The sequence below is a fragment of the Peromyscus eremicus genome, chromosome 1 (assembly GCF_949786415.1).
Source record: "Peromyscus eremicus chromosome 1, PerEre_H2_v1, whole genome shotgun sequence".
NCBI lineage: Eukaryota > Metazoa > Chordata > Mammalia > Rodentia > Cricetidae > Peromyscus > Peromyscus eremicus.
In genome coordinates, this window is record NC_081416.1 from 147,102,729 (window position 1) to 147,116,855 (window position 14,127).

At 39.3% G+C, this 14,127-nt stretch overlaps 1 protein-coding gene across 1 annotated transcript; it reads right to left on the reverse strand.

Annotated features, from left to right (window-relative positions):
• Window positions 1-2,123: 2,123 nt before the first annotated feature.
• On the reverse strand, window positions 2,124-11,081 carry LOC131919481 (mas-related G-protein coupled receptor member B4-like). The gene is given in 4 exon segments (XM_059273751.1): window positions 2,124-3,143; window positions 3,145-3,235; window positions 4,443-4,527; window positions 10,976-11,081. Coding segments are annotated over 4 exon segments (1,302 nt in total).
• Between the last annotated feature and the right edge of the window lie 3,046 nt (window positions 11,082-14,127).

Sequence of the window (14,127 nt, forward strand, 5' to 3'; positions counted from 1 at the left end):
CTTTGGTTGTTTAGAAGTATTTTAGTTTTATGAAGACTCACTTATCACTTGTTCATCTCAATTCTTTAGCAAATGGAGTTCTGTCCATAAAGACAAATACCACACAAACTTTCTTATCAGTAGTTCCTAGCTCCAAATTCTCAGATGTGCATATACAACACAGAATAACCACAAACCAGAAAAGTATAGAGACCATATGTTGAGGGGTTTGAGAGGGAATAGTAGGATAGAGATGATATGAAGTGGGAATTGGAAAAATGGGTAGGGGATCTGACTGGGGTAGAGGGTGGAAGGTCAATACAGAAGGAAGAGGAGGGACAAGGGACAAAAAATAGGAAGGTTGTTTGTTAAGGCCTTAAGGAATTGTATTATTTTATATTTCCTTGAAATTATACACATACATGAATATATATGTGTGTGTGTATGTAGATATATGTATATATATTCATATACATAAATACATGTGCACACATGAATGCATACAAACTATATATATATACACATACATATATACATATATTCTTATACACATCTTAAAGGAAGTTAAGCTGTTTGGGCTGACAATAATTCCCACAGAACACGTTCCAGGCATGAAAAACCTCTTTTTGAATGATTTGTCAGGGTACTCCCTGTGACCTCCCCAAAATATAGATTGTATATGTAACCATTGGTCATTTCATAGTGGTTGAGAGTAGGCCACTATTGCTGAAGATACCTCACATTTAGGACAAAGGACTCAGATGATTTGAGCTTGAGCTGACCTCTCTCCTGTGGTATGGCTTCTATGGTTCCAGAAAATACTATACAAACTGCCAAGGGAAGGGAACAATTAAACAGTCACATCAAGCATCAATACTCATGACTCATTTAAAAAAGGAAATGGAAACACTCATAATTCAAGTTCCGGGTGCTCTGTACTTCTGGGAATATTGTAAATATGACAGAAATTCAATTCAAGACGAAATAAGTTCAATGACACTCACTGGAAATTTTTTCATGAGGGGTTAGACAGTCACAGAGAGAGAGAGTCTGGGCAAAGACAAGGGAAGAAGAGGGAAGACATGACCATGGAATGCTAACCAAGGCATTGGGAAAGGGGGCAACTAGAGACAGTCTCTTTCCACCTTCAAATGTGCTTGGATGTTGATGCATAAAACCTGACCTTATTCTTTCAATGCTGAAAACGGCAGATACTTGAAATTCAAGACTCAATTGAGTAAATGGAGATTTAGAATATAAAGTCTTAAAGATGCATATTCATTTACTAAGCAGTTTATATAAGGAACACTTTAAAATCATACATATATTCTTTTTTCTCTGTATGTGTTTTTATTCAAACATGAAGTAAATATGACAGTTATGTTAGTCTTACATCTGTTACATACAGGCAGAACAAAACATCTAAGACATTAGTATGTTGTCATACTAACAAAGCTCATGGACAGATTAGTACATTAAAAATGAACAAAAACAAGTATTTCCAATTGATAAAGGCTAAGGTATTTCCAACAGAAATCTTCATGAACAGATATTCTAAGACACATGGTACTGTGATTGCCTATAATTTCCACCAAGAACAGGGCTCACAACCATCTGTAATGAGATCTGGTGCCCTCTTCTGGCCTGCAGGGATACGTGCAGACAGAACACTGTATACATAATAAAATCATACATATATTCTAAAATGTGAGACTATTGAAGGAAACTGGAACTGTAGGAATTTCAATTAACTACTCTTAACATTTAGAAAACAACTTGAAAAAAAGGGACATTTCTATTAAACACAGCATTCATTTAATCTTTATCATGTTCAGTGACCAAAGAAATCCTGACCTTCCCTTCACTGCCTTGGGCCTTCTTTGTAGGGAGGGTTTTGTCTATAGTGGAAGCTGTCCTGTCATCAAGTGATTTGATTACAAGGGTTACATCACATGGGTATACAGTGAGGCCCACAAAAGGCAGCTTTAGGGAGCTGCAGTCAGTTTCTATTTAACAAGCCCCATTTCACCCAGTTTCTACAAAATGACTATTCTCTCAACCAGTTTAACAAGATTGTGAAAATGGCCCACACAGATAAAGGCCAAGTTGATATTCTAAACAACTGTGTCTGATCAAGGACACACTCAGCTACTACACCAGACTGTTTCATGCTCTCCAGGGTTTCCTGAAGAAGCCCTCTTTTTACCTTCTTCCTCAGGAGTGTCCTGCATGGCTCTCTGCAGAAGCATCTTCAGAGTCTGCCTCTGAAACCTGCGATGTCTAATAGAACCAACAATAAAGTAAATGATGGGGTTGGCACAGCTGTTAATACAGGACAGGAAAGTTGTCATTTCATAAACATTGCAAGGGAAAATACTTTGCAAATCCACAATTGGTTCTAAGAGGAACCAATTGACACCAAAGGGAAGACCAAAGAGTAAAAAGACCAGCACTGTGAGTGCAATGGTCATGTACAACCTGGTCACAGGAATCCTCTGTGAGCCACAGAAGATCCTGACCAATAGAGCCATGTTGCATCCACAAGGAACCACAGACAATACTGTCATAAATGCAGCAGCGATAAAATTATAAGTCCTACAGAAAGAACGGTCATAATAACTAAGTAGTAAGCCACAACCATCCCCTAAAAGGAGGCTTAACAGTAGACAGAAGCCCCAGAGCAGTGCACACAGGACAGATGACGTGTGTCTTGGTCGTTGGCAGTGATACCAGATGGGCCACAAAATGGACAGACAGCGCTCAACACTGATGGCTGCAATCATACACATACCTACAAGGTAAGTAAAGGTTAATACATTGATGAGAGAGATGGGAATATCGAAGTAGATGTTATGGAACCAAGAAAGTATACGCTCCAGGGAGTACACAGTCTGAAAGCAGAGGAAGAGGAAGTCAGCCCCAGCCAGATTGAGGACATAGACAGAAAAGGCATTCCTGTGAATGTGGAAGCCCAGAAGCCACAGCACTATGGCATTTCCTGCCAGTCCAACCACGGCAAAGATGACAGTAAGAATATTGACGATTTTGTCCATGGTGACACAGTGTAAGCTTTCAATGTAGTAACTTCCATTCGTTATTATCTTGTTCCAGGCTGGGGTAGATGGACCCATGCTTGAGAAATTTTCACTGGTGTTCCTGCAAAGTAAATTGAGATATGAACACATGAAACTTTCTGTCAAGACCACCTGGCTATGTGGGAATGTCTGGCACAGATTCATAAGGAGGGGGAAACAGGCTTGCAGAGATTAAGTAATTTATCTAACCCCTAAAGTACTAGAAGCTTCTTTTAAAGTTTGTGCTATTCAGTCTATCTGCAGACCACTGCCTCTAGTGATGTTGGGGCAGTTGATGGTCCCAGTACAGTTTCTAAGCATCTAATGCTGTGTCAGGAAGGGAGAGAATTCTGAAACTAACTTTCTTTCTTTTCCAGAGATGAGGTTCCTCCTCTGGTATAGGAATATGGAAGATGCTGGCACAAGCCATACGACAAGCCATATTCACAGTGATTTAGTCAATGTTATTCCAAGATGCGACAGTGGTTAAACATGGCTAAATAAATACATTAATGTAATAAAGAGCATAAATATGAACCAAAATTGATCATTTCAAAATATGTACCAAATGAAGGGATAAAACTTAATGCCACCCAGGGTGATAATCTGTGAAGAAACTTGGAAAAGAAATAGGGGAGCGTAACATGGTAAAAGTAATATAGCACAAAGCGATAGCCAACAGCTCTCTGAATTGGGCAAACACAATATTGTTCAACAAATATGAAACAAGTATGACCTCTTGACCTGTTATATTCAGCATTGTGCTTGACATCTTCATAAAAGCAATAAATCAAGAGAAAGAAAAACATCCAATTTAAATTTTAAAGGGTAAAAATTCACTTTATCCTTTATTTAAAAACCATATATCCTAGAAGTATCTTAGTGTATCAGACAGTGAAGATGGGATGTATTTATAACCTCATCCTCATATTGTATGAGACCTCAACATTGTTTATTCATGAATGAATGCACACATGCAAATCTTTATAGCATTAGATGATGAATCATGTACAAATTAAAAAGGCAAATGCAACAAAAGTCATTGACCTGCACTAACAAAGTGATAAAGAAGTTCTCAACATTTCTAACTCTCTTTGTCATCAGCCCTGAGTATATTCACAGTTATTCATGCATGGACAAATCGTTGACACTGATCATGGGCAGGACATTGAGGTAAAGACCCAACACAGAATAGTTAAGCAGAAAGACACAATTATGTGCACAGCCTGGTGATGGATGTGGTTCTGACATGATTGCTTAGCAGAGGAAGTAGGAGGAAGGAAGGGGAGGTGAGGTCTAATTGCTGCTGCAGAGAGGGACCCGAAACATAGGCATGTTTAATAGAGGACTGCTAAGTGGAGTGCATTAAATGAGAAAGAAAAACCTAACATAACATGAGCCTTCTCCATAGTCTCTTCTAGAAGGTGGAAGAAGATGATGAGTTTTCTCTGATGACAAAACTTTTCTGTGCAGACTGAAGAGAAGATGAGAAAGTGCAGCAATTGAAATTCTAATAGTGATGGATAGGCAATTGCAACTAGACTACTTAGTAGAGGAACAGGAAGGATGAGCTCGTATGTGAACTAAATGAATTCATTCTTTAACAGCTTACCTATGTTGTCACCTTGAATCCCCGCTAGAGCATGTGATGTAAAAATGATTGTTTTTTTTTAACCAGTTTTCAGAGGATGGAATTGTAGCATAGAAGGATGAATGATTATACCTATCTCTGTAAATGTGTATTTCAATCCAGAAAACTGCCTCACTAACAGTACAGTGTGTGTGTGTGTGTGTGTGTGTGTGTGTGTGTGTGTGTGTGTGTGTGTGTAGCTGGTGTTTGTAGCAGTTACAGGCAGATGTCAAGTTTTTCTTCAGTAGATCACTACCTCACATTTTGAGACAGGGTTTCTCACTGAACATGGAGCTCACAGACTCAACAGCAGACCAATAAACTACAGGGATTCTCTGGTCTCTGCATCACCAGCACTGGAGTTGTGGGCATGCCCTGCCAGGCCTGGATTATTCTAGAGGTGGGAATTCATGTTATCATGCTTATACCACAGTTACTTCATAAACGAATCCATCTACTAGGAAAGGATTACCCGTTTGACAAATTGTGTACACCAGAACACTCTGTGCCTATTAGAAGTGATTAATGGAAAAGCACAGGAGTATTACTCACACTATAAGCAGGATAGCAGCCACAATTATGGATGAATAAAATCCATAGCTAAAAAACTTGTGAAACAGCAGAAGAGAAGTCAAATGGGGCTGAGAATGGAGGTGGTGGACATCAACTACAGTCAGCATAAAAGTGATGATGGTAGTGTTCACCTGTAACCCCTGGACATGCTTTTCTTAAACAACATTTGTTGTGATGTTGTCCCTTGGGGGAAGCATGGTTAAATGCACGAAAGGGGTTTCCTGAAATCACATTAATATCATATCCTTGAGTTTTTCTCTCTGTATCTCTTCTGTTGTTTTTCTCTCTGTTCTCTGCTCCACTTTCCCTATTTTTGAGAAGATACCAAAAATCTCTCTATGATCCCATGTTTGAGAGACCTTCAAGACCCTCATAGACTGCCAGAGAGGCTAAGTCCATTAATTTTTCTCTTAATGAATTATCTGAATTTTTAATTAAAAGCTTTCCCCATTGCATACTTTCTGGGTTAGATGACAAAAACATTACCAGATACTGTAGATTCAGACATGAGTGGAGAAATGCAACAAAGCTGTGTCAGGATTTTATAAGAACAACCCCCCTGCTCCTCTGTGTGTCTTTCCTGCACTGTCATGTTGACCTGTCTGAGAGTCCTTGACCACAGCATGTCGCTGCCCCTTTAGGTTTGAAGAATAGCAATGCTGTAGTTCTTGTGTCTGGCTAGGTGCAGCTGCAAACCCATGCATAATAAGTTTCTTGGAAAGGTATTTTCTACAATTCTGTATTGGAGTAGCCACTCTCATGCTATAGCAAATAAGAAATACATTTCTCGCCGGGCGGTGGTGGTGCACGCCTTTAATCCCAGCGCTCGGGAGGCAGAGCCAGGCGGATCTCTGTGAGTTCAAGGCCAGCCTGGGCTACGAAGTGAGTTCCAGGAAAGGCGCAAAGCTTCACAGAGAAACCGTGTTTTGAAAAACCAAAAAAAAAAAAAAAATACATTTCTCTGCACACATTTCAGTCTAATCTTTTTATTTTTGATCAAAATTGGTGAGTCCCCCCAACAAAAGCAGCACTAGAATACAATACAAACAAGACAAAATAATTCTGATAGGGATGAGGGGAGAAATGATCTAATGACAGTTAAATCTAGAAATCTCACAGTGGAAGAAGACTTGCAAGCAAGGAAGTTTTTCCTTCCATCTTTCTCTCTGCTCCCTGACACTTCACAGAAGTGCCTTATCTCACCTCAAGAGCTGTCCTTTTCTCTAAGTTTCTTTCTATTTGAAGCTGTTGGTGACAGTTCAAGGACACAAGAGAGCAAAAAACAAGATGCTAGCACTGTATTTTCTGCCTGTCTCCTGGTATTGACAATAGCAGTGCTTCTCTGTGCACTTAGTTATCCCTCTTACTACTAACCTCTCTTCCCCCCTCCCTCATCTCTCTCATACTCCAGCACCAATTCCTTCTGCTGATTATTGGAGACAAGGAGTGGACATCTTTCACCCTCTTGCTTTATCATTATTCTCCATTCATCTCCTCTGTCCCTAAGACCTGTGGTTTTTGTAAATAAATACTTTCTGTATTATTCTTCAGTTATTCAAATTCTATCCATCTGTTTCTTCCTGAATGCAACATACAAAAGTTACAGATCAGCTTTGAGAAACAGCAAACAATTAGCCTATTGTCAGGGTTTTGCCCTGGGAAACAAACTATTCACTTTCCCTTTCTCCTTAAAGAAATAACAGACATGAATATGAATGATTTTGACGAAAGTAAGAAAAGTCTGTTTAAGCCAGTCTATCTCTCTGCTTCAAAAGGAAGCCTCTGTCTCATTCCTTCCCAGGAGAAACCTTGGGAACCTGCATTCTATGTTTTGTGGTAGCAACACAGGAATAAGATCTATAGAAAACTCCAAGACAGTAACTCTGAACATTCTTGGAAATATATCCTTACCTTCCTTCCATTTTCAGGTCTAGAGGTGGAGAGCTGGCCAAGGCTGAAGAAGGCCCTTTCACAGATTGGTTCTAGACTCTGCTTCCTTGTTCTGAAATTGGGATTTGCATTTGGGAGCCGAATAAATGTTTCTGACCCAGGTGAAGCCTATAAAAACGTTGAGTAGACCTTGTGACTTCCAGTAAGTATACGGGGAACAAGTTACACACTGGAAACCTTTGAGTCCATATTCCCACTAAGATGTTTCTTGGCATCTGTCCCATTTCCTCTCTCTTATCATCCTCTCCCATCCAATCCTTTTATGTCTACCTGTGTAAAAATAATTACTCTTCCTTCATTTATGGACCAACTTCCATAGTAGGTTTTAACATCAAGTAGTATCAGCTTATGTTGTGTGAGTGCATAACTAAAAATAATCATATCATGCCTCACATATCAGCCTCTACCATCCTGTCCTACCTGATCTACCTACCTGTAAATATTTTTGTTCTCTCCATTAAGGGACAATCCCCACCACAGCTAGCAACATCAAAAGTGCATGCTTGGGTTTTGTGACTGTATAATTGAAGCATAAGGAGACCATGCAGACTTGCATGGCTCTGCATGGTGATGGTGTGTCACTCTTGATACTTCTTCTACAGCATTAGTGCACTCAGTGTGGTATTCTTCCCAGGGACATTCAAGCTGACAGTCCTTCTGAATCCTCTGCAGGTATCCTAAGTTCCAATTCTCATCCATCTTCACACTTTTACTACTAGTGAACTAGCCTGCCTCTGTCTTAATTTTCTAGGCCAACTGATAGTAAAAACAAACTAGGTTCAGTCATGTTACGGTTAAAACTCTGGTTTCTAGTGATTGGGTTATGTCTCATCTGTAACCATAAGTAGTAATGGTTCTGTACTTCCTGTTCCAGGAATGGTAATCACGTCTCTGTTTCAAAAAGTTGTTTATAACCATCTCTCAACTCCAGCTTTGTTTCAAAAGGTTATATGACCACCAAAGAATACCTTGTTATGACTACCTATTGTGATTACCTTGTTTGGACCACATGCTATGTTCTGATCCTGTAATCCTGCCTATTTCTCCCATTTGGAAACCCCTTACACATGATATGTGTAAAAGCAATGTCTTCCTTATATCTAATGCTGAAATCTGGAGCCTATCTTAGGGGACAGCAGCTCATGTACATGAATCAAAATCCTTGATGTAATGAATTGCTTTCTTTAATTATTTTGGCCAGAACGATTTGAGTCACTGGTCTTTCTCCTCCAATCTTTGGGATTAACACTAGCACCTATGAACAAAACTGTTATTTTTATCTTATTTCATCAGTATAAAAAATGTGTTGGGCTACCCATCTTGTGAAATGCCGATTTCAGCATGTGTACCAGTTCATACAACCTACTTCATAAAATTTGTTAATCTTTATGTTCTCAGAGTGTAAATGTTCTGAATTTTAAGTATTTTCTTCTATGATTTAACTTTACATTCTTCTAATCACAGGTATCTTTGGTTCATTTCCAGTTTTTAAAAAATGTTATTTCATTTAGAAGACAAGAGGGACAAGTGCATTATAGACTGTGGGGAAAATACTGTGCTTTGGATGTGGCTTAACTGTGTCCACCATGTAGTGGACATTTGTTCAGCAAGAATGATAGCTTTAGAAGGGTCTGTGGGGCTTTTAACGGGTGAATCCTAAAGGCTGGTCCTTAGGGGACTTGGTCCTGGGTTCACATGTGACCTATCGTGGTGTTTGAGAGTTGTCATAAAAGGAGCATGCCTGGCCTTACTTGGGTCTCGTTGCTTCCTGTATGGAGACAGGATCTTTCCTCTGCACATGCTCCAACATCCAGCCTTGGCCATGCCCAGAACCCTGCAACACATGAGATGTTCAAAATGATGCAATCTCAGTGGGATCTGCAGTATAGGTAATTTTGTTTCACCAACATCAAGTACCCTTTCTGTTAATGTATTATATCAGTGTGGGGGTTCACATGACTACAGGGTAGGTAGAGGGTAACCAATACATTATCTATTACTTTACAACTTTGTTTTACTCTATAATTAATTTAGATTAAAATGTTACAGAACAACTGAAAAGTAAGTGTATGGGACTGAATACCTACATGTATGTCACCATCACTATGAATACATTATTTGAGTGGTAGAGGAAGTGGTTTGCTAGACCCCAAAAAGAAAATATAAGCATTCATTTATTCCATTACAATTAAGCAATATTTAAAAATTTGTCTCCATGTTCTGGCTATTACAAACAATGCTGATATGAACATAGCTGAGCAAGTGCTCTTGTGGTATGATTGGGCATTCCTTGGGTATATACCCAAGAGTGGTATATTGGATCTTGGGGGAGACTGATCCCCAATTTTCTAAGAATGTGCCATATTGATTTCCAAAGTGGTTGTATAAGCTTGCATTCCCACCAGCAGTGGAGGAGAGTTCCCTAGGCTCCACATCCTCTATGAACCAATCAATGGCTGAGGGGCCCCCAACTGGATCAGGTCCTCTGAATGGGTGAGATAGTCGATTGGCTTGATCTGTTTGGGAGGCATCCAGGCAGTGGGACCGGGTCCTGTGCTCATTGCATGAGTTGGCTGTTTGAAACCTGGGGCTTATACAGGGTCGCTTGGCTCAGCCTGGGAGGAGGGGACTGGACCTGCCTGGACTGAGTCTACCAGGTTGATCTCAGTCCTCAGGGGAGGCTTTGCCCTGGATGAGGTAGGAATAGGGGGTAGGCTGGGGGGAAGGGGAAGGGGGCGGGAGGAGGGAGAACAAAGGAATCCGTGGCTGATATGTAGAACTGAATTGTATTGTAAAATAAAATAAAATTAAATTAAAAAAATTGTTATTTTTCTTCTACTAGTCCTTTGAAAAAGATAAATAAAATTTAGAAAGAGTTATAGGTTCTCACTTACATTTCTTCTTCCATAACCCACTCTATAATTTATAAACATGGTAGGAATTATTCTCTTACACATGCAACAGGATGCTAAAAGAAAAATTCATTATGAACCTTGTGTTAGTGTAAAGCATACTTCTTCTACTGGTAAAGAAAGTTGGCTAGAATGTGAAAACATGTATTACAAACTAACACAATGATAAATTAATGCTAAATAATAACCAGGTGCAAGTGACAAACAATTAAAATATGAGCTATTATGATGATATTTTATTTGTACTGAAATATGATTTTATTTGTATGTTAATAAATAAAGTTGCCTGGGGGTCAGAGCTAATAGCAAGCCATAGCAGAAGCTGGGTGGCAGTGGCGCATTTCTTTAATCCCAGCACTTGGGAGGCAGAGCTAGGCAGATTTCTGTGTGTTCAAGGATACAGCCAGCATGGAGACACACGTCTTTAATCTCAATACCAACCATAGAAGACCTGGAGGTCTGTATAGACAGGCAGTGATGAGGAGGTCATGTGGTTGGATTTATAACCAATGAGAAGGCAGAACAGAAAGTCAATAAAAGGACAGACACACAGGAAGTAGGCCTCTTTTGGAGGGGAAGGACGACAGTGGCAGCTAATGGTAAGAAAGGAGGTTTTAAGTCTCAGCTCTCAGCTACTGCTCTGACCTCTTGGGCTTTTAAATCTACAATTGGCTCTGTGTTTCTTATTTAATAAGATTGTTCATTTACATTTGGCACCCACATGGCAAGAATTCATTAAAAACCACTTGGCTTGCCTTGGCAGGGGGTCCAGTTTCCTGCGGGCGCACCCAGCTCCCTAGCTCGGGCCTAGCTTGGCCTAGCCCCAGGCCTGATCAATCATAGCTACAAGCGGTTACCCGCAGCTGGTGCTATGAACAACTCAGGCCTGCTAGAGCTACAGGTTGGCTGCACTTGACTGCAACTGCAGATAGAGCTGCTTTTGGCTGAAATGCCAATGCACATGGTCCGAGCTTAAGGAAGCCAGAGCCCAGGCTTGACATGGCTCAAGCAGGAACACGTGGCTGGATTTAAGCTTTTAGCCAGAATGTGGCTACGCTTTCTTGCTCTCTCTCTCTCTCTCTCTCTCTCTCTCTCTCTCTCTCTGGATTCACACCTTGGATGCTAGGTAGCTGTTTTGAAATTCCCTCAAATTTCTACTGTTGTACACAGACTTGGTAAGTCAATTAAGATATCAGATATTTTAAAGGAAAAAACTATTTAAAAGAGAAATTTTTTCCACATTTTAAAAAAATGGGTTTTATGTGCACATTGGAAGAAAATTGGTCTTTGTTTGATAACATTTTAGGCAGTCTGAAAATGGAACAACTATATGAGAACATTAATGTTGATGGGACTATGCACGTTATTACTTTTCTTATCCTTATTTTACTATTTAAAAAGATAGTCAATTTAGGTGCCAGGATAAAAGTTTTAGAAAAACATGTTAAACCTGTTAAAATGAATTATAGAGTAATTCAGATTCAGATAGAAGAAATTAACAGTGAAACTGTTTCAAGATTGGATTATAAGGTTACAGAAAGAAAGCCTGTTTTCACACAATCACCCTTAATTTATCTGGCAACTGTACAGCAGCTACCTGGTCAAAAGAATGCACAAAATATTTGGACTCCAGTTAAAATGTTAGATTTATGAAGGTTTAAGGAGGCAATATTATCTTACGACATGCATTCCACATATGTAAAGCAATGTTAAACTCCTGGTCCACTTATAATAGGATTATACCACAGGACTGGCAAGAGCTGGTACATGCTGTTCTGGAACCCAGAGCACAGCTACAGTGGCAAATGTGGTTCAAAGAGTAAGCTAAAACCATAGAAAAACAATGGAGGGATAAAGGTATACAAATCCTCCAGGATCAGCTTGTTGGAGAAGGCTAATATGCTGCAATACAAATACAATGTTTATATGATATCCAAACCCTAATTCTATGTTGAATGGCAGCCTTGAATGCATGGGACTGAGTTGAGGAACCAGGAAAGAAAACTGAGTCATTTACAAAGGTTATACAGGGCCCATAAGAATCTTTCACAGATTTCTTACAAAGACTGACTTCAGCAGGAAAGAGTAGGTCCCAAATTTAGAAGCTATTCAGATAATAATTGAATCTTTGGCTTTTGAGAATGCGAATGCAGCGTGCAAGAGAATAATCAGGCCATTAAAGGCAAGATCTGCATCCTTGGAAGATTGGATTAGAGATACATTTAATGTTGAGGCTCATGACCATGATGATATGTGGATAGGAGAAGCAATTTCAAAAGGTTTGAGAAATGTCAGATGTTTTGGACGTGGAAAGCAAGGACATTTGAAAAGGAACTGTAAACAGGGTGTTCCTAGAAACAATGTTTCTTCAAGGAACAATGGCAACAGAATGCCCCTTCCTACTGGAGTATGCAGAAGGTGTGGTAAGGGAAAACATTGGACCAATGAATGTAGATCAACAAGGACAGGTAAGGTAATCCTTTGCCTCTGTCTTTGGGAAACTCCCAGAGGGGCCTCATGCAGGTTCCCACAGCAAATCCAGTTTAGACCTTTCCTGCAGTTGTAGAGGAAACCCCTATTCAGAGCAATTAAATAACAAAATGCCTATGGGAATAAACCAGGCTACTCAGGGTGGTGAAACAGCTGAGACAGAGAGAACAGAAAATGCAGGACAAAACATAAAGAAAATTTTTGGTAAACTTATATAAATGAACAAAGACCAAAATTAACAATAAGAATAAATGGTGTTTTGTTGTCTGGTCTTGTAGACACAGGTGAGGACATTACCATAATTGCACCAGAATTTTGGCATCCAACTTGGCCTCTTCAGAAGGTAAACATTCAACTGTTAAGAATTGGGACATTATCTCAAGTGAAACAGGGTGCAAGATGGCTCGAATGTATAGGTCCAGAAGGACAGAGAGGAAAATTAAAACCATATGTGGCTAACATAGCTATGAACCTGTGGGGTCAAGACCTGTTGCAACAATGGAATACTCAAATTAATATCCCTCCAACCTCAGAAACAAATTATAAACTAGCACATGTTCCTGAGAGAAATATTAGAAGATATTATTCTAATGAGTGGTCACCAGCCATCCACATTATACAAGAACAGGGCACAACAACTGATGATCTTTCAAAGACACCAACAGCTCTACTTTTAAAATGGTTAACAGACAAGCTGGTACGGGTTCAGCAATGGCCTTTAACAACAGAGAAACTCCAGGCTTTAGAAGAGCTGGTAGAAGAACAGTTAAATGCTCAGCATATTGAAGAATCAACCAGCCCTTGGAATTCTCCTGTATTTGTTATTAAAAAGAAATCTGGTAAATGGAGAATGGTAACAGACCTTAGAGCAATTAACAAAGTAATTCAGCCAATGGGCTCTCTACAATCTGGAATTCCTTTGCCTACTCTATTACCTTTCATAGTTATTGATTTAAAAGACTGTTTCTTTTCAATACCTTTACAAGAAAAAGACAGAGAAAGATTTGCTTTCACAGTGCCTACTTACAATAATTCTCAACTGGTTAAGAGATTTCAATGGAGCGTCCTCCCACAGGGAATGTTGAATAGCCCAACCCTGTGCCAACATTTTGTACAACAGCCATTGGAAGTGATACGTAAAACATTTCCTAAATCTATAATTTATCATTATATGGATGATGTTTTACTAGCTGACTCAAATGCAGATACTTTAGAATGTTTGAAGAAGTAAAGAAAATTTTGCCTTGCTGGGGATTACAAATTGCTCCTGAAAAGATACAAAGAGGAGATTGTATTAATTATTTAGGATATAAAATAGAGCTACAAAAAATTTGACCCCAAAAGGTGCAAATTAGGAGAGAGACTACAGACTCTTAATGACTTTTAAAGATTATTTGGAGACAATTCTCATCTACAAACTATTGTTTGGGTAAAAAATGATGAACTGCATAATTTGTTCAAAACCTTAGAAGATGACAAGGACTTAAATAGTCCAAAAGAATTATCACCTGAAGCTGAG